At 43.2% G+C, this 19,278-nt stretch overlaps 2 protein-coding genes across 9 annotated transcripts in view; one reads left to right on the plus strand and one right to left on the minus strand.

Moving 5' to 3' along the window:
- Positions 1–435: 435 nt before the first annotated feature.
- On the minus strand, positions 436–15,086 carry Hsp90b1 (heat shock protein 90 beta family member 1). Its single transcript, XM_031348968.1, has 18 exons — positions 14,886–15,086; positions 13,849–13,951; positions 12,984–13,125; positions 12,440–12,556; positions 11,258–11,589; positions 8,201–8,312; positions 7,915–8,034; positions 6,630–6,746; positions 5,722–5,859; positions 5,561–5,638; positions 5,379–5,444; positions 4,001–4,270; positions 3,536–3,781; positions 2,970–3,106; positions 1,977–2,055; positions 1,732–1,887; positions 1,212–1,337; positions 436–722 (listed from the first exon to the last, which is right to left on the minus strand). Exons 1-18 carry the CDS (start codon positions 14,932–14,934, stop codon positions 696–698), a joined length of 2,415 nt encoding a protein of 804 aa, XP_031204828.1. The 5' UTR covers positions 14,935–15,086; the 3' UTR covers positions 436–695.
- Positions 15,087–15,167: 81 nt separating this feature from the next.
- LOC116075701 (tetratricopeptide repeat protein 41) overlaps positions 15,168–19,278 on the plus strand; it is a 67,586-nt gene continuing 63,475 nt past the window's right edge. Inside the window, exon 1 of one of the 8 annotated variants that reach the window (XM_031348962.1) lies at positions 15,168–15,196. The gene's annotated coding sequence lies outside the window, so the exon portion shown is untranslated. The other 7 variants (XM_031348961.1, XM_031348965.1, XM_031348959.1 and 4 more) reach the window with 7 other exon arrangements.

The following is a 19,278-nucleotide window of genomic DNA, read 5'->3' on the forward strand; positions in this document are numbered from 1 at the left end:
CATGCCTTTAACGCTCACACTCAGTAGGCAGGCAGATCTTTTGGGTTGTAGGCCAGCTGGAGTTATATAGCTCATGAGAACTTATCTCAAAACAATGTCAGGTTACTTTTAGTTATACTGCACACTTTACTCTGAGGACTTCTCTCAGTCTTCCTAAGTTTTCTTGCAGTCTTTGAAGATATTAAATATTCAGTTTCCCCTTCCTGTACATATGTCACCAAGTCTAAGGACATGGCCACTCAGAAGATTATGCTCTGATCTCTGGAAGGGGAATATTTACATGTGTTTGGAATTTGTTTAATAAGAAACTTGATCTGAAACACATACACCAAACCACAAATTAGCTACTTGTTATTTTTCAAGAACCCAACAGACAGGAAGAAAAATAAGTATTAGATAATTCCTGTTTTGTGTTATGAAAATAAGCACTGGGTATTTGGGATCATTTTTTATTTTATACACATGACAAGATTTTACATCAATAGTCAGTTAAATAGTACAAATTTACATTCAGGAGGAATGTTAAAAAAAATTCAACTAAAAAAACCACTTCTTCCTGTGACCCATAATCCCAACATTTTACAGTGCAGGGGAAGAGGAGGCTTGGGGGAACATCCAAACAAGTCTCTCAAAAAAAAAATGACTTCAAAATTTCACATTCCCTCTCCACACAGGATTCATAGTGAGAGTATAATTTACAATTCATCCTTCTCTGTAGATTCCTGTGAAAACAAAGATCAGGAGACATTACAAACTAGCAGCCAACGTTACCTTACGAAGGTTCACATTCAAACCATTTCTACTATTTTATTTGTACTTATTGGCAAGATAATTCAAAATCCACCAACAAGGTCAATGCCTAAATATAAATAATCAAATCTTTGTAACTACCTAATGCTAGCGAGGTGTAGTAGTTTATATACCTTTAATTCTGGCATTTGGGAGGCAAAGGCAAGCCAGGACTACCTAGAAAGGATACCCCTTTAACCTCCCCAAAAGCCCAATCAAATGTTTCTACACAGAAGCACTGGGCAATCTGCTTAAAAAGATCTTGTGAATGGTTAGAAAAAATAAAGAAATAAACACCCCACCCCCAAAGCTTCTGAGGCTGGTGTCAAATGCCAACTTCCACATGGATTTACTCCTTTGTGACTAGGTAGTAGGAAGTCTTCCTAGGTCCATGCTGCCCCATCTGCCCATCCCTCTCAGACCTTTTCTGTTTCCTGTTCTTCTTCTTCTTCTTCTTCTGTCCCTGCGTCCATCTCTTCTTCATCCCGCTCTGAGTCTTCCGAGTCTTCTGTGGTGTCGTCAGGCTCTTCTTCTGGCTCTTCCTCTACCTAAAGGCGATATCCATAACCTGTAAATGCCCTCCATCTACCTGCATTTTGTTCTTAATGTTTAAGATCATAATTGGTGTTTTAACAAGAACTGTAGTAACATCTGCCGTAACAAGGAAGCTATCAAGAGAGGCAAAAGGAAGAAGACAAGCTGAGTGGTGGTGGCACTCGCCTTTAATCCAGCACTCTGGAGGCAGAGGCAGGCAAATCCTTGAGTTCGAGGCCAGCCTGGTTTACACAGTGAGTTCCAGGACAGCCAGGACTACACAGAGAAACCCTGTCTCAGGGGTAGGGGGTGGAAAGAGAGAAGACACAGAAGGAGATTTCTTGTTAATGTCACAGGTGGTATCACCCTAGGGGGTCAGACATGGAATAGCTAAGGGCACATACAAACCTGTGCTTCAGGGTCAATGTTTAAACTGAGGCGAAGCATTCTTTCTATTCTATCTCCGTATGCCTTGGTGTCTGGTAGAAGATATCCTGACCGAAGCGTTGCTGTTTCAAACAAAACTACGGCAAGATCCATGACGGTCTTGTCATCTTCATCTTCCTGATGGAAGGTACATTTGGTTAACATCAGCAGTAAGGGTTATAAAGCATTCCAGTTTATGACAAGAGAGCGGCCCTATCATTGCTCACCTTAATTCGTCGCAGCATGTCTCTGATCAGTGGGTGTCTAGGGTTAATTTCAAATGTTTTCTTCTGACTGGCGTAGTAACTGTACAGGGACAACATGAGCATTAGGTTAAGGCACTAATTTTAGTGTCTACATGCTTACTGTATTCTACCTCTAATTACAGAAAAAAAAAAGGCTCCTTTGATGGGTATATAGCCATCCATAGTTAGGTGAAAAAAATGAAATAAGGGGCTACTTAATGATGAGTCAAAGTAACCAGGTTCTGCTGGGTCAATGAACTGGTTGGTTTAATGGCTTGCTCATCCCCTTAATATTTTAACTATACCAATGAGCCACATAGTTATGGTTGCTGTGTAAATATATAATAATCTCCAATAATTTTAGGGACCAGTGTGGGTCCCTAAAAATTCACTTATTTTTAAATTAATTCCAATTAAGTTTCCAGTGAATTCTATGCACACTCATGCTCATTAGCATTTTCTAAGGCCAGATATACCACACATTCATCTAGGGCTTAGGGTACTACTGATAGTCATCCTGACAGTCTGATGCTCACAGTCTGGAACTACGGTGTGAATGCAGTAAGTGCCGAATGGTCAGTAACTTTCCTGACACTGACAGTTGGGTTTCTAATGGCATTACAATGTTGGATACAAGATATACAGCAGTGTTCTTTACTCAGAACTTAAGTCTTAGAGAGCCAGGCATGGTCTGCAAGGCTTTTAACCCCATCAGAAGGGAAAGGCAGAGGTAGGTGGGTTAGAACTCTCAGAGGAGTTCTAGGCTAGCCTGCTCTACAGAGTTCCAGGAAAGTAGAAACCCTGTTTCAAAAACACCACAAACAACTCAAAACCAAACCAAACCTAGTGAGTCATGATGTAAATGTGGACATCATTCTTACTCTAAAGCAAAACTAAGGAAGATCAGGATGGTACATGTAGCAGATCAAAAGAACAAGAGCTGGCACCTAGGTAGGGACATCCCCAGTTTCTTACTTTGTAGAGATGTCCTTGCCCGTCTGGTATGCTTGTGCCTTCATGATCCTCTCCATGTTGCCAGACCATCCATACTGGCTGGCCACAAGAGCACAGGGAGACTCTGTGAGGCGCTGTGACACCACAGCCTTTTCGATCTTAGAATGAGAAACATTAGACAGAAGTAAGGATCAGCAGTAAGCAGTACCAGCCACCATCCCAGAGAAGAGGCATTCAGGAATCCTGGAGTAACACTCAGTGAACCTGGGTTTTTTTTTTTTTTTTTTTTTTTTGGCTACACATCAGGAAACTTCTGTAAGCTGCAAACTCACACTGTGTATTTGATGGCATTTGGGGGTGACAGGAGTGGGGAGGTGCCAGGACTCAAACCCAGGGTTTTCAGTATAGCTAATGACTGTGTCACTGAGCTACATCTCCAGTCCCTGTTGTTACTCCCGAGTACCTGATGTTACCGGTGAGGCACATGCCACTATCTACAATTGCTAGTGGTAATGAACAAACTGAGTGTAGAGGAGCTTGCTGATAATTCCTATGTGCAGACACTGAAGTCTTTAAACCCCAAATACCTTGTCCTTGAGTGCCTTATCTTTCATCCAGTTGAGCAGAGGCTCAAACTCCTTCTCTGTTGCTTCCCGACTTTCTTTAGTTTTCTCACTCTCATCAAACTTCACTCCTTCTTTGGCAACATTCTGGAACCTCTTCCCATCAAACTCGGGGAGAGCCTGAATGCAGTATTCATCCACAGGCTCTGTGAGGTAAATGACTTCATAGCCCTTCTTCAGAAGTCTCTCAACAAACGGAGAAGATTCAGCCTACAAGATTAAAGGAAGTATGTGCTTTCAAGTTCTGCCTTGGCACATTAGCTGTGTCTCCACAGCATTAACAACCCTGTATGAGACAAAGACTTAAGGTAGTGTCCTCTGGTGGCTGCTTAACTATCCCAGCTACACAATTAACTTCCTTCCGCTCCTGCATTGGCTTTACGCCTCCAGGTAGCTACCAGGGACCCTAGCAGCTGCACTTCACCTCACCTCTTTTCTGCTTGACCCAGCCATGAAGTAGATTTTGTCCTGTTTTTCCTTCATTCTTTCCACATACTGGTCTAAACTAGTAATGTCAGTTGAATGGTGAGAAGACTGGAACCTAAGAAGTTTAGCAAGCCGTGTTCGATTTGAGTGGTCTTCAATCACACCAAGTTTGATATTGGTGCCAAATTCTTTCCAGAAAGTATCGTTATACTTCTCATCAGCAATCTTCTTGATCATGTCCAGAGTTTTGCGGACAAGCTTCTTCCTAATCACCTAAAGAAAATGGCATTTGGTTAGGAAGGTTTCTCTCCAATCTTGGCTAAAGAAACCAGGATAGCAGCAACCGAGACAGTACAATGGCCACACCACTGATCAAGGGACAGGAAGCAGCAGGGCACTCCTACATCAGACTTTGAATTAACAACAGTTTCTATGGAAATTCTTTCTTTCTCTCTCTCTTTCTCTCTTTTTTATTTTTCGAGACAGGGTTTCTTTCTCTGTAGACCAGGCTGGCCTCGAACTCAGAAATCCGCCTGCCTCTGCCTCCTAAGTGCTGGGATTAAAGGCGTTCGCCACCACTGCCCGGCAACTGTTTCTAATGTTAATATTCTAACGCTAGAAAACTCAGACTAATATTTTCAAATCCTTCAAAACAAAACAAAACCCACCTAGTCTTCTAATCACTACAATACTGGCGAAAAGGGGCTTATTGAAAGGCCTAGAATGTGGGTAACTGTGGACCAGTCAGTAGGTGTTCCCTGTGTTCAACTCTGTTCAAAACTGTATTTCTTTACTAAGTAAATGTTGGGGGAATGTATCAGCTTTGAGACCCAATAATCTCAAAATCAAAGAAGTTCCTTTTTTGAGATAGTAATAAGTTAGGCTGGCTTCGAACTGCTAATAAACTCTGGCTTAACTAACGTAACATCATCTTCCTGCTTTTCCTTCAAGCTGTTAAGATTATAGGCATGTACTGATGTGTCTGGCAGAATTTCTTTGAATAGTCAAAGACCAGCTTTGCTGCCCTTGCTTCAACATCTAGTTGCCAGAACTGCTTTCTTTCTGATTGCACGTACGTGTGCGCGCGCGCACACGCACACGCACACACACACACACACACACACACACACACACACACACACACACACACACACGGTGGGGTTCAAACTCAGGGTCTTAAGCACAGCAACTGAATGTGTCAGTGAGTTACATCTCTAGTTTCCTGCTGTTACCTGCTGTTACTTCCAGGCACCTGAGGTTACAGTGAGGCATGTACCACTCTCTAAAATTGCTAGTAGTTACAAAGAAACCAGGTGTAGAGTAGTTTATCGATAATTCTGACTCCAACCAATGGGCAGAAAGCCTGACTAGAAATCCTCACCTTGAGCAATTTATGTTGCTGAAGAGTCTCACGGGAAACATTGAGGGGGAGATCATCGGAATCCACCTGCAGACAGCAAAATGCTCACTGAGCAATAAAAACAAGTCTGTACCAAAAAAATACAAGACTGCTGCTACACTCCCAACCACTCTAACACCCATGCACAATCTGCAGATACTTACCACACCTTTGACAAAATTAAGGTACTTGGGCATCATATCATGGAAGTCATCTGTGATGAATACTCGGCGCACGTACAGCTGGGGGGAACAGAAACAGTCACCATCTGCACATACTTTACAATTTTCACCTTTAGTTTACAATACTAAAAAAGCCCGTCTACCTTAATATAATCACTCTTCTTAGATCCATATTCATCAAACAGACCTCGAGGTGCAGATGTGGGTACAAACAAAATCGACTTGAAGGTGACCTCCCCTTCTGCAGTGAAGTGGATATAAGCCATGGGGTCGTCACTTTCCTGTGGAAAGTGCCTTGCTTGGTTATTCAAGTCACAGGAAAAGCAGCTCAAAGGCACTTTTATCACATTAAAACATTCAACAAAACGGCCCATTACAAAATCAAAAGAAAAGGTGTTGGAGGTAGTACTGCGAAGAAAAGACTAATCCTAACTGTGAAGGACTACCAGTAACATCACTGTCTGCAGACAGTGACACCAAAGCCACACCAAGTTCTTTAATACATCTTTTATCTGTACAATATCCTGCTTAGGGAAACAGCACTAGAAACAAGCTTAGCTCTAGTTTTATATATATTCTTAGGAGTCAAAATAAGGGATCACTAAAAGAAAAACAACAAAAACAAAAGACAAAAAATTCCAGAGAAACATTCAGTAATATCTTAAAAATGTAACTTACAATGTCTGATGTCATATGTCAGCTTTCAAGATCACATAAAAGCTATTCAGTAACATATATCCTATTTTAAGCTTGAAACCAAATGCCTGTATGTATATGCGACACCAATCTCAAAAGTTCATGCGAAATTTGAATATGATTTTGCTTACTAAGTCAAAAAGTGAATTCAATTTGATATATCACTGTGCCTTCCATATTCTTAGAATAAACACGTGGCTGTTATAATTTTCTGAATCATCTGATTGGGAAAAATAGGGATGGACAATCATATTTATAGTCACATACCATATTTAAATGAACTAATTATACTTGTACAACTCATTAATAACAGGACACTAGAGAACTCTTAACACACAACATATTCTTTATTTACCTTTGAAAATGATTTGTAGAAAGCTTTGTATTCGTCTTCTTCTACTTCTTTGGATGGTCTCTGCCATATTGGTTTGATATCATTCATAAGTTCCCAATCCCACACAGTTTTTTCAACCTAAAGTTAAGATACTTGGTAAGTTTTAGTTCTTAGTAGTTAACCTATAAGTGATTATAACTTGTTATCTAATATGGGTCCTACTACAAAGCATGTTTAAAAGCAGGGGTGTGTGGTTTTAGAGATAAGTTCTGGTCTCAAACCAAAAGGCTCTTCTTCAAGCCTCTCAAGTGATAGGATTACAAGATAAAAGCAAAGCCTTCCACTTTGCACTTATGGCCAGTATTTAACACAAAAAGGAAAGCAGCCAACATCACATACTACCTCTCTCTCTGCTACCAAACCAGCTACAGAAATGTTCTGATAATTGATCCCAAAGAGGTAAAGAGGATACAGAAAGCTTCTAAGATTTTAAAATTCAAAATACAAAGCAGACTTAAGCAATACAAAAAGCCTTAAGCTTTTTACAGAGGATTTGCCACTTAAAGTATTCCAGGTTAACACAGAGCATACAAAAGGCCTTGTTTTTAATAGTAGAGCCATTTGGAAAACTAGAAAACTTTTTTTAAAAAAATGAAGGCTCATTTCATGGGTTAGTGAATGCCTTTAGATATTAACTGAGCACTAGGGAGGCAGGAGGACACCAGAGCTACATGGTGAGGCCCAGTTTCAAAAGTCCAACCAGGGGGCTGGAGAGATGGCTCAGCGATTAAGATCACCAATGGCTCTTCTGAAGGTCTTAAGTTCAAATCCCAGCAACCACATGAGATGATGATGATAATGATGATAATAATACATAATGAGATCTGATACCCTCTTCTGGAGTATCTGAAGACAGCTACAGTGTACTTACATATAATAAATAAATAAATCTTAAAAAAAAAAGCCCAGCTAACCATCCAAATCACAAGATAACACAACCCCGAGCCAGCCCAGAATGATGTTTCTAGTGCTGGAGAAATTGTGAAAAGCACAGACTGGAGGTTAGACTCCCACCATGCACATGGTGGCTTACATCCTCTAACTCCAGTTCCAGATGATCTAGCATCTTCTGGCCTCCGTGGGTACCAAGCATGCAGTGGAGCAGATACAGATGCTAGCAAAATACCCACACATGTAAAATAAAAACAATTTTCTTTAAAGGAAGACACTTCTTAAGCCTGTACTTGTGAGTGGGGCTTCATTCTCACAGACCCTAACAGTGTCGCTGTAGAGAAGCCAGGCTTACTTTCTTAGTTTTTGGTTTCTTTTCTTCTTCCTCTTCCTCTACTGCAGCTTCATCATCAGATTCTTCTTTCTCTTCTTTTGCTGCTTCATCTTCTTCCAAGGGCTCCTCAACAGTCTCAGTCTGTGGATGGAAAAAGTACAACTACTGTCAGGCTTGCTTGTTCAATCTCAATTGTCTACATAAGACATTATAGTAAAGTAAAGGATCTCCAGTAAGGACCACATCCCCTTCTGCTCAACACTATAGTGCCAGCCAAATTCATGCACGGACTTTATCACAGACTTACCTTGCTACTCCACACGTAGATGGGAAAGTTGATGAACTGAGAATACTTTCTGACGAGATTTTTAATTGTATCCAATTCAAGGTAATCAGAAGCTTCCTCTTTTAAGACAAGACTGAAAGGAAAACAAGCCATTTACAGACAAAGCTCAGACTGGCTTGTATCTCTTTAAATACCTTGGTAACATCAGCCAGCATTTCTATTAACATTTGACATTCACAGGAAGCACTCCCTTCATCAGAAGGCTGTGAGAGCTAAGTCTACAACATGTAGGGCAGGGAAAGAAGGCTCTTTCCTGTATCAAGGTAAGTAAACAGCAAAATTCTAAAGAAAAATTATCTCCACTTTCATAGTTTTATACTGTCATTCTAGAAATCAAATCATTACGTATTTCTAAATAAAAACATGCTATTAAAGAAAAACCAAAATTACCTTGAATTATGAAAGCCATCAACCACATGATTATGAAACAGTTCAGGTGAGATGGCTCATTTAGTAAAGGCTTGCTGTGCAAGCATAAAGGCCTGAGTCTGACCCCAGCACCCATGTGAGAAGCTAAGCAGAGGTCCTTGTCACCCTACTGCAGATCCCTGTAGTTTGTAGGACAGCCAGACTAACCTCATCAAGCCCCAGTGCAACCCTGTCTCAAAGCAGAAAAAGCCCACAAATAGGCCTGTACAGAGACAGAGAGAGATAGAAGACATCAGATCCCATAGCTGCAGTGCCACACTCTGAATACTCAACAGAGACATGTGACTTGTGGCTGCTAAGCAATGCCTATTTTTCTTACCCTCACCAGCCATCAAAAACAAGCCATGGTAGGGTCTGCTAACACAGCAGATTCATCAAAAAGCCAAGTGAGGTGTAGGCCCCTTTAGTCCCACCATTTGGGCAAAGGCATAGGATCTCTGGGTTTAAGGCCAGCCAGAGAAACCCTTACAATTTAAACATTCCTGCTACAAACATGATATGGTAAAGGCTTTCAAGTTGAACTGGTCTCTGGTTGATCTTGGTGATTGGAGAGCCATGGAAAACTGGAAACTGCTGGTTAGACAACTTAAGTAGAAATGCAGTCAATCTGAAGGCCGACAAGATGGCACAGAAGACCAAGGTGTTTGCCACCAAGCCTGAAGACCAGAGTTATATTCTTAGGACTCACATAGCAGGAGAGAACAGACTTAACTGGTACCTGCAAGTTGTCTTTAGATCACCACACTCCAACCCATAATATACATAACAAAATAGGCAATCTACATTCATGAGCACAGAACCTATTCTTAAGATTAGTCAGGTTTATTTATTTTTTTGATTTGGACATACTCTCATTTATTATCCATGGCTGTTTTCAAGTCAAAATAGAATAAGGACATTTAACAGGACACACATCCCACAAGCTGACGTATTTATTAGCTGGTCCAGTAAACACATTTCCTGATTTGTGATCTAGGCTAAGAGTATATGAGAAACAGAGATGGACATGGAGCCATAGCAGGAACAGTCTGAGGAATAGATACTGAGAAAAGAGCCAGAACTTTTCAGATGAGATTATCACCATGGAGGAAATAGGTAAAGAAAAATTGTAAAGACAGGCACCCCACATAGGAGAGGCACTGAGAAAGCTTGAGGGCAACAGGACAGCAAAATCTGCGGAAACATGAAAACACTCAATAAAATCTCCCTAAATCAACCGGACTTGGCAACAGACCTGCTGGTGACTCACGCAATACAAAGACAGCAGATGACCTGAGACACCAACAGCAGGGAAGCAAGGCAAATGGAAGACTAGCCTTTCAGACAGCAGGTTCTGTACCACTAGAGGGTACCAAGTGCTGCTGAAAAGCACTGCTGACCCAGCCTACTGTCAGGCCTGTAAGTTATTTATGGTTGCTCTATGCTCATCATGTAGATAACTTTTCTTGTCATTGCTCCTTAAATAATACAGTATAACCACTTACGTAGCTCTTACACTGCATTAAAATTATAAGTATCCAAGACATGTCTTAGAATATTGGGGGGGGGGCATAGGTTTTATGGAAATACAATGCATGTTATACAAGCAATTCTTCTTCTGTAGATTGGATATATGTAGGGTTCTGGGACCATCCCAGGCAGAGTGACTCTGTACTCCAAGATGCTGCCCTGTAGGAAGGGGAGCATGTGACCCAGGCACTGGAAAAGGGCACTCTCATTATTTATTACCTGTCCTCTCTTCTCCCCACAAACACACGCACACTGAACCTTTACATGTTGAGGAGAATGTGATGTGTGGGCAAGTCTGACTGTAAAAGCCAAGAAAGAACTTACATTTAGTCTTTGAGGTGGTAAAATAAATCACAGAAGCTAAGTGGTGGGGGTGGGAAAGGGGGAGTGTTGAAGTAGGAAAGGTAAGTAAGTCTTTTGATAACTTCCCCTGAAAATGCAGGTATCTCTTAGCACTCTTTCTTGCATGTCACTTTGAAATGATTTTTCATAATCTAAAGAGTTCAAGCCCCATGTGAGAGCTGGGGCCTACATCTATCCTGTTCTCCACTGTAACCCCAACCCATACTTGGAATTCAAATGAGCAGGGGTGACTCTGATGCAGGACTTGAAAGGAAGTCTCACCCAGGGAAAGCATGTTGTACAACACCTAAGCTATGAGACTGTCCTGATACATTTGCTAGTCAAGTGTGAGACTCTTGAGGATAATCATGGAACTATTACCCAGATCACCTGCTGCGTTTTCAATTTACTTGTTCTCTTCGACCTACCCCAACCCCAGCACATTACTACTCATTTCAAATTGTGACTATTTCTAGTGGTCAGTCTCCTTGCAGCCACCCCTGCATCACCTTCAGAACTCTGAACAGAGAAGAACTCCTATCAGCAACTGCAGCCAACTGTGAGGAGTCCTTTAAACCTGGGACCAGGCCAGGCCCTCCTGACTATTCCTCACTTCTCTGCACACCTTAGCCTCCTTTTCTCACCTGGAAAACCCAGATCTACCTCTTTTGTGGTCTCTCATCAGCTTCTCCCTCAATCCCCACAGTATTAATTTCTGTTAGAATCAGGAATACTCACGTGATTGTTGTTCCGCGACCTAGTGTGTTTCCTCTTGGGTCAGCAATTACAGAGAATTCATTGGAGTCTGATTCCCAGATGTGCTGGGTATCATTGTTGTGTTTCGATGTGACAATGACTTTATCTGCTACAAGGAAGGCAGAATAAAAACCGACACCAAACTGGCCAATCAGTTCAGAGGTTGACTGACCGTCTTCTTGAGCTTCTGTCATTTTGTTTAAGAACTCGCTTGTTCCAGACTTGGCTATGGTGCCGAGGTTTTTAACCAACTCCTCTCTAGTCATTCCTACACCAGTGTCTGTGACATGCAGCAGGTTTTTCTCTTTGTCACACTAAAAGCAAGACAAGAACCAGACAGTTAGGTCTTAACATTCTCATTATGCCAAATACCAGGTTCTACATGAAGAAATATAGAAACCAGCTTGGGCCACATCAACTTTAGATAGAGATGCACTACTCTACAGTCTATGTTATGGCATTTTTCATAACCCTAAAAGCATCTGTTTTAATATAAATTCAGTGTATTTAAGTAAGAAAAACCAAACTGGTATAAATGTCAAAGAACAGATACTAACCCAAATAACATACTTTTGAAGATAAAATTCTAGGAAGTAAACCTCTTATTTCACAGAAATTAAAAGGGATTTGGGATCTGTGATTATTAATGTTCTCACTAAATAGTCCTGGCTGTCTTCAAGAGCCTGGTAAGACTGTGCATCCATTCACAGGCCACGTGATTATTTCTGCCCAGTGAAGGTGCAAGTGGGAGTTGAGTGTGACTTTCAGGCTGAGCCTTTAATTGTGTGTGAGCCTTTGTACCATGGCGAGCAGGGACTCCCGATGGCTGCGCAGCCAGCCTGTGACATGAGTTAAGCTGAGGTCTTGGCTACCTTTTCCTAAAGGGCTAGGTAGTATCTATTTTTGGCTTTAGGAGCCACAAGGCCCCGTCAGTAATTACTGCCATTGTAGACAAAAGAATTTGTACTATAAAACTAGGTATGGCTGTTTTCCAATAAACCTAAATAAAAAGAAGCAAAGTCAGTCTGACTCACAGGCAGTGTGCGGACTTCCATCCAAACCCATTATGACTAGGAAGTTACTTTTCACACCAGAATAACCTACTGATGGAGTGCTGGTTTCTGAGTATCAGTTTTAAAAAGGAAACAGTTATTTTAAGCTTACCTTAATCTTGACTGTTAACTCCTCATTTCCAGCAAGTGCATTTTCATCAGTTAGTGAGATGAGCCTTATCTTGTCTAAAGCATCAGAAGCATTTGAAATCAGTTCTCTCAGGAAAATCTAAAAGGAAGCCAGATTTAATGAATTGGGATTGACCTTCAGACACAGGAGGATGTTGGTTCTTATGACCGACTCCTCTCACTTCTCAGAAGCGTGAAGAGACACTCTTCAAGGAACCAAGCCTTTCATGGTGCAAGGGATGGCTTTACTAGCTTCATAAAAAGGAGGCGTGACTCTACAAAGCTCTGTGGCAACTACAAGGGATGGCTCAAGTGGTGGGAACAGGAGTACCTCTCCCACCCTCCCTTAGTGGTACAGCTATGTGACTCCACCCCAGTCAGCAGGTCATATAACCTTATTCTGAGATGACTGGAAAGACCAGGACAATGTCCACTCCCTTCCTACCCTAATATGTACCAGTAGGAATTCTCATTCATAATCTACCGTGGAAGGATCCAAGCAGCTGTCCTAACCATGTGACACTTACCTCTTTATTTTTATACAAAGAATTGATGATAAGTTTCATCATCCTGTTAACTTCAGCTTGGAAGGCAAACTTTTCAGACTTTTCTCTAAGTTCTCTTATCTGTGATGCATTTAGCCCATCCAATTGAATAGCTTCTTCCTCTCTAAGGAAATCAAATTAGATAAGCAAATATTCAGATTCATATTTCTAAGTCTCTAGTCAGAACACAGACTGGCCTCTGCAGACCATCTTGTTAAAAGGGTAAAACAGAAACCTTTGTAAAAGAACACTAACATACCAGCTCACTCTTATCACAGTAACAGGCTATGCTTAATGCTCGGCTGGAAATAATTCCTAAAACTCCCAGAAAAATACACCCACTACTGAAAAGCAAGTCACGACCTGTATATGCTCGCACAGTGAACACTTCAGTACTGTCACTAATTACTAAGGGGCCAAAATTTAAAATACTAAAGAGCCCCTTTCTTAAAAAAAGTTACAGGCATAAGTTCTATTTCTGATAGTACAAACTTCATACAGACAAAACCACTCTGAAGTCTTCTGTTGGGTCTTAGAAAAGTTCGTGGCACGAGCTGAGTGGTCTACAACATCATCATTGGTTTTCTGGTTTTAGATGCTGCAGCTTATCCCTAGCACCTCCTTCAACTTTCCTTCTTGAATCAGGAGTCACTCCCAGGAGCAGACTAAGAACTAGGAGAATTCCACTTGCAGATAAATGGACACTCCTAAGAACTCCTCTGGTTATTTTGTATCATTAGCAACATTTTATGCACTGGACCCTGTGATCTGAATGCAGAAGAACAGCAGCAGCCACTGTGCCCCACTAACTGGCAGAGCTTATCAGCACAGCTTCAAATGCACTGACCTCTGCACAACTTCATCATCTGTCCTTGAGCCTTCTCGGCTTTTACCCAGGTCCTCTTCCACTGTGCCGTCCACATCGACTTCATCTTCAGCTCTGACAAGCCCTGAGGAGAAAGGTTACAACTCTCAATACTATTGCTTCCTCTCCTTCCCATAAAAAGCCAGACCAAACAGGGGAAGAGGGAGAGTTAACACAATTCAGTAAGTAAATACAAGCTGAGGAGATGGAAAAATGATGTACTGACATCAATAACCAATGCCAAGGCAAGTTTGCCCCCTGAAGTTTAAATGTGAATGCTCAAGACCCCCCAGTTGACTCTTGAAGGCCGGGCAGCCATCACTTGTGTCTATCGTTCCTTGGACACAGTGATACAGCCCCCCGCCCCCCACCCCCGGTCTACACCCACACGTGTTGCGCACAGCTGAGAGGCCTCTCTACACAGGCCAAGCCAAAACTTGGGCCTCGCTTAGTTATCTCAGGTCGGAATGCAAACAGGGTTTGTGCAACTCCTGATGCGGGGAACTGAAATCCAGCCCAAAGGGGAAGACATGTCAAGGACCGCGCTGGAGGCACATCGGAATCGGATATTGGGCTACCGCCCCACGACGCTGGCTCGAGAGCCCACGCTCGCAAGTCGAGCGTTAGAAAAGAGAAACGTGCTCCGGAAGAAGCGGAGGGCAGGGGTAGGGGGTCCTCAGGCTCGGGTGGTCAAAGGTCGGACCTGATCACAAAAGTCCTTAGAGAGGGGCCTCAGTAAGGCTTCCCCGGGGAGTAGAGAGGCCGCGCCCCGCCAGCGAGACTTCGGGGAGCGCTCCAGCTCCATCCGCAGGGTATTTAAATGCCCCGGCTCCGAGTCGCCACTTCCCAGAAGCCTCAGGGCAAGCATCATCATCATCCGAGTCTCCTTCGAGGAAACGAGATGGTCCCCGGACCCTCTGTAGCCCCCGGGCGTCCACCTCCCAGGCTCAACGCCCCAAGAACGTTCGAGAAGCGGCCGCGCAGGAAGGGGGGGCGCCCGCTGCCGCCCGATCACTCACCGAAGGTCAGCAGGACGCAGCAGAGGCCCAGCACCCACAGGACCCTCATGGTGCGTGGCCGGCGAGTCGCTCAAGTCCTTTTCGGTCGCAGGAGCCGCCTCCACCCCCCCAAGCCCCGACTCTAAGCTCCTCACACCTCCAGCAGCGCGGTCCGCCCACTACACGGCGCGCAGGTCGGGCCGCTTTTCACCCCACTGCTTGCGGGCGGGGGACGGGAAACACGAACCCACCAATCGTGCCTCACCACGCACTCTCTGCACCCAATGAGGACCCACGGGGGGGAACGCCGCTCGCCAATCGGAACTGTCCAGGTGCGGTGCCCGATGCCCGAAGCGTGGCTCCTTTCGATTGGGCTTGTCCAGCAGCTTTCCTCCAATCAGATGGCTCCGCGGGCCCCTCACATGCCGGGCCACCCCTTGGCCTGGGAAGCCTTGGTCTCCGAGGAAAATCGTCCAATGAACGTAGGCGCAAAGCACGTCTGTCCTTTCCTAGAGGTCCGGAGGAACCACTTCCGGCTTCTAGCGAACGTTTATTCCGTGACTAGGGGAAACGGTAGCCAAGACAATGCGGTCTTTACCCTTTTCTCGTCTACGACGCGGGTCACGTTACGAGCCCTTTCAGCGCTACGTTCGCCGTCACCTTTCTTTTGGGCGTTTCTTTTCGCAAAAGAGAAATTTGTGAGGGGTTGAATATCCGGAGTGCGTTTGGATGGTGGTGAGAAACTACAGTTTCCGGCATGCAACGCACTAGTCTCATGAATGCTGGGAATTGTAGTCTCTGGCGTCTAAGCCAGTTGCGTAGTTTGGCCCTTGGGTCCGCGGGAAATGTCTCCTGATTGATTTAGGATTTCCTCCTCATTCCGATTGCAGAATAGATCTGTGCTTGTTCTAGGACTCTAATGCACACAGTTTTCAGAGGTGGGCCTGGAAAGCCACCCCGCGTGGCTCTAGTCTCACCGTGTCAGAGGGCCAGCCCTGGATTCTGGGCTCCGCCTCTTGCTGATCGTAGCACACGCCGGTTTCCAGGTCAGCTTTCCTGCGCGTCACTCCAGGGTTCCTGGAGCCTTCAGCTCCACTTGGCATTCCGCTGCCGGCATTTCCTGACCTCTCTGGTTTGGTTTGCAGTAGAGGGGATTCTCCAACCCCGAAGGAAACTCCAAGGACCCAAGTTCCTTTGACATCCCTATAAATATCAAGGAATGACCTGGCAAGCTAGAGCCTCTTTTGTGAGTCAGCTGGAGAGCGCGTTGGTGAAGTCAAGGCTAGCATAGAACAGGAAAGGACATTTGCAGATACTTGAAAGCAAAAGCCGCAGTGCTTGCAAAACAGCCTGGATTGTGGCTTTGTAACTTCATAGAAATACCTTTCCGCCTTCCGAAAGACAGCAAAAGGGGCTCTTTCTGGTGAGGGAAGTCCCTAAGGCCACTTTGTACATTCCGAAATGTTTTCTAAGCTCTTTAGCCGCATTTTAACCAATTTTCCACCAGCACGCATGCCTGCCTCTAACACACCCGTTCCATCACCGCTTTGTCCAAGAAAATTGGAGTTGTTTTTTAGGCAACCCAAATTCCTGAACGCAAGCTTTTCAGTGACAGTGTCATAGTCACTTTGACAACTTCAAGAATTTAGACTTGTAGATCTTGAATCTGTGGTTTAGTGTTTACATAATGTGGTGCTGGCTTATTTACATCTGTCTGATTTACCTACACTTGCCAAAGCACAGAGAAATGTACGACTGTATGCCTCTGTGCTTGTGTTTGTTGTTTAGAGCATACTAGGATCTTATTTATTTGTGCTTTTAGAAAAAGATGCCCGTTTCTGCGTTTGACAGCCCATCACCCCCTATTTCTTTCTGGTTGAGCAAGTAGGCAAGTATTCTGGCAAGTATTCTGAAACTGTGAATGCATCTTAACTGGCCAGTGGGAGGTAGATCGGGCTGCACCTGGGAGGAACTGAGAATGAGATTTGTCCTCCAAAATAAAGCTGGTGGGTTTTTGTTTTGTGGGTAGAAGTTTCTGCAGATGATAATCTCCATTTAGAAGAATGAGAGAGAGGGAGAGAGACAGAGACAGAGAGAGAGACAGAGAGAGAGAGAGAGAGAGAGAGAGAGAGAGACAGAGAGAGACAGAGAGAGACAGAGAGAGAGAGAGAGAGAGAGAGAGAGAGAGGTCTACCTCCAGGCTGGCAGAAGATGGTCAGTCCTTATCTGACTTGCTGGCTAAGCTCCCTGGAAAATACATGGCTATCAGCTGAGGAGAGGTGGCTTGGTGGATAAAATGATTGCCCCACTCGAACTATGACCCAAATTAAGTTTTTCAGCACTCACATAACATCAGATGCTGGTCTAACCAATGCTGGGCGTGGGTTGGTTTTGGTAGAGAGAGATAGGGCTCTCTGGGCAGACAGCATAGCCAAGATGACAAACTCTAGGTTCACTAAGAGGATAGAGGAACACACACACACACACACACACACACACACGACAGTTTCTTGGATTCCTAGTGTTTTTCCTAGGAAATGTTCCTAGGGAAATGTTCCCTTCTTCGGACTTTGACTTGTCACTGATCTCTAGTGTCCAGTCTGTTCTGTTTTCCCCTAGAACTGATACTTCAAAGGGTTGTGAAGCTCCCCAACCTTTGAATCTGATTCTCTTGCTTCCTAGTGAGCCACCCTGTGGGTGCCGGGAACTGACCCCTGATTATCTGCAAGAGCAGATGTTCTTATCCACGGAGCCATCTCTCCAAGGATGCTTTTTTAAAAAAATGTTTAAATTTTTACCCTTTTAGACAGTATCTCTGGGTATCTTGGACCTTACTCTGTAGACCAGGCTGGCCTCCTCTTGCCCCTGCCTCCCAAGTGCTGGGATTAAAGGAATGGGCTACCACTCCCAGCTGGTTTTTCTCTTTAACACTGTATATTTATGGCCACTACTGGCAATGGCTACTTTGCTTGTGGTTTTTGTCATACTTCTTGAGCAAAGGAGTAAGACAAAAGGAGTATGCTTCTTAGGTAAAAGAGATGCAGTTATGGAGAGGAATAGCTCCTTCATAGCGAGGTTTAATCCAGATATGGGGAGACCAAGGCAGGAAAGCCCTTGGCATTTGGGATCATTAAGGAATTAAGGCATAGAGTAGATACCAAGGTGAAACATAGGTGGGTTCCCCACCTCCATCCATCCATCTCTTCCCTATTAATACAACAAATACAGGGTCTACTATGTACTAAGTATTATGCTAGGGGCTAGAATTTCACTGGTGAACAATGAAGATGTGGTCTTTTTACCCACAGACCATAAGCAGGTATTAATAGTGGAGGCACACTGTGAGTAAATGTATTTATTTATTTATTTATTTATTCATTTATTCATTTATTTTGGAGACAAGATCTTACTAGCTAGCCTGAGCTGGTCTAAAAAGCCACTATGTATCCCAGGTTAGCCTCCAACTCTGGGTTGGTCAACTAATACAACAGCAGCTGCTACTCTGTTACAAAATACTAAAAAAACATTTCAGAAAGAATCAAGAAGCAGCCAACGAAGTCTACTATTGTTTGTGTTCCTCGCTCATTAGGATGGCCCAGCAACAAGACAAAAAAACAATGGGGATACATTTTAGCAAAATTGGTGGACATGGTGATGCATGCCTTTAATCCCAGCAGTCAGGAAGCAGAGACAAAGTGATCTATGAGTTGGAAGACAGCCTGGTTTACAGAGTGAGTTCCAGGACAGCCAGATTACACAGAGAAACCCTGTCATGGAAAAAACAAAACAAAACAAAACAAAAAAAAAACAAAAGAGAGTGAGAGAGAGTGAGAGAGAATTTGATTTAAGTTCTTTATTATGTAATTTTTTTGTAATTTATATGTGTATATATATATTATATTGTTTATTTAATGTCTCAAACAAATATGAGAATCTGGTAAATTATCAATTTTAAGATGAACCTATAAAAATTAGGTCTTGCTCTCATCTTGTAAAAACATAAAAATTGAAACAAGAACTTCATTTGTATTAATTAATATGTGGGAATTAACAAAGACATAATTCCAGTGGGAAGATAAGTACATACTGTATTGAAGAAATGAAAGGAAATGACCTTGGATCAGTCTGCACCCCTGAATTATGTGTTGCTGTGTGCTGAGTTGCAGTTTTAGGGAGCACTCATTTATAGTTCCACATGGTGTCTGCTGGTCTGAAATGAAGGCACACTTCGGTGTATTTCAGGTTCACTGGCCCCTTCACCTTCCTACTTCTACTTCCTGAGTACTGCGCCCAAAGGCCTGTACCACCCATGCGCAGAACTTGCTCTCTTTTATTTATTTGTTTATTTAATTAATTAATTAATTTATAAATTAATGTATTTTTTTGAGAAAGGGTTTCTCTGTGAAGTCTTGGC

Source organism: Mastomys coucha, unplaced genomic scaffold, assembly GCF_008632895.1.
Source record: "Mastomys coucha isolate ucsf_1 unplaced genomic scaffold, UCSF_Mcou_1 pScaffold4, whole genome shotgun sequence".
Classification (NCBI taxonomy): domain Eukaryota; kingdom Metazoa; phylum Chordata; class Mammalia; order Rodentia; family Muridae; genus Mastomys; species Mastomys coucha.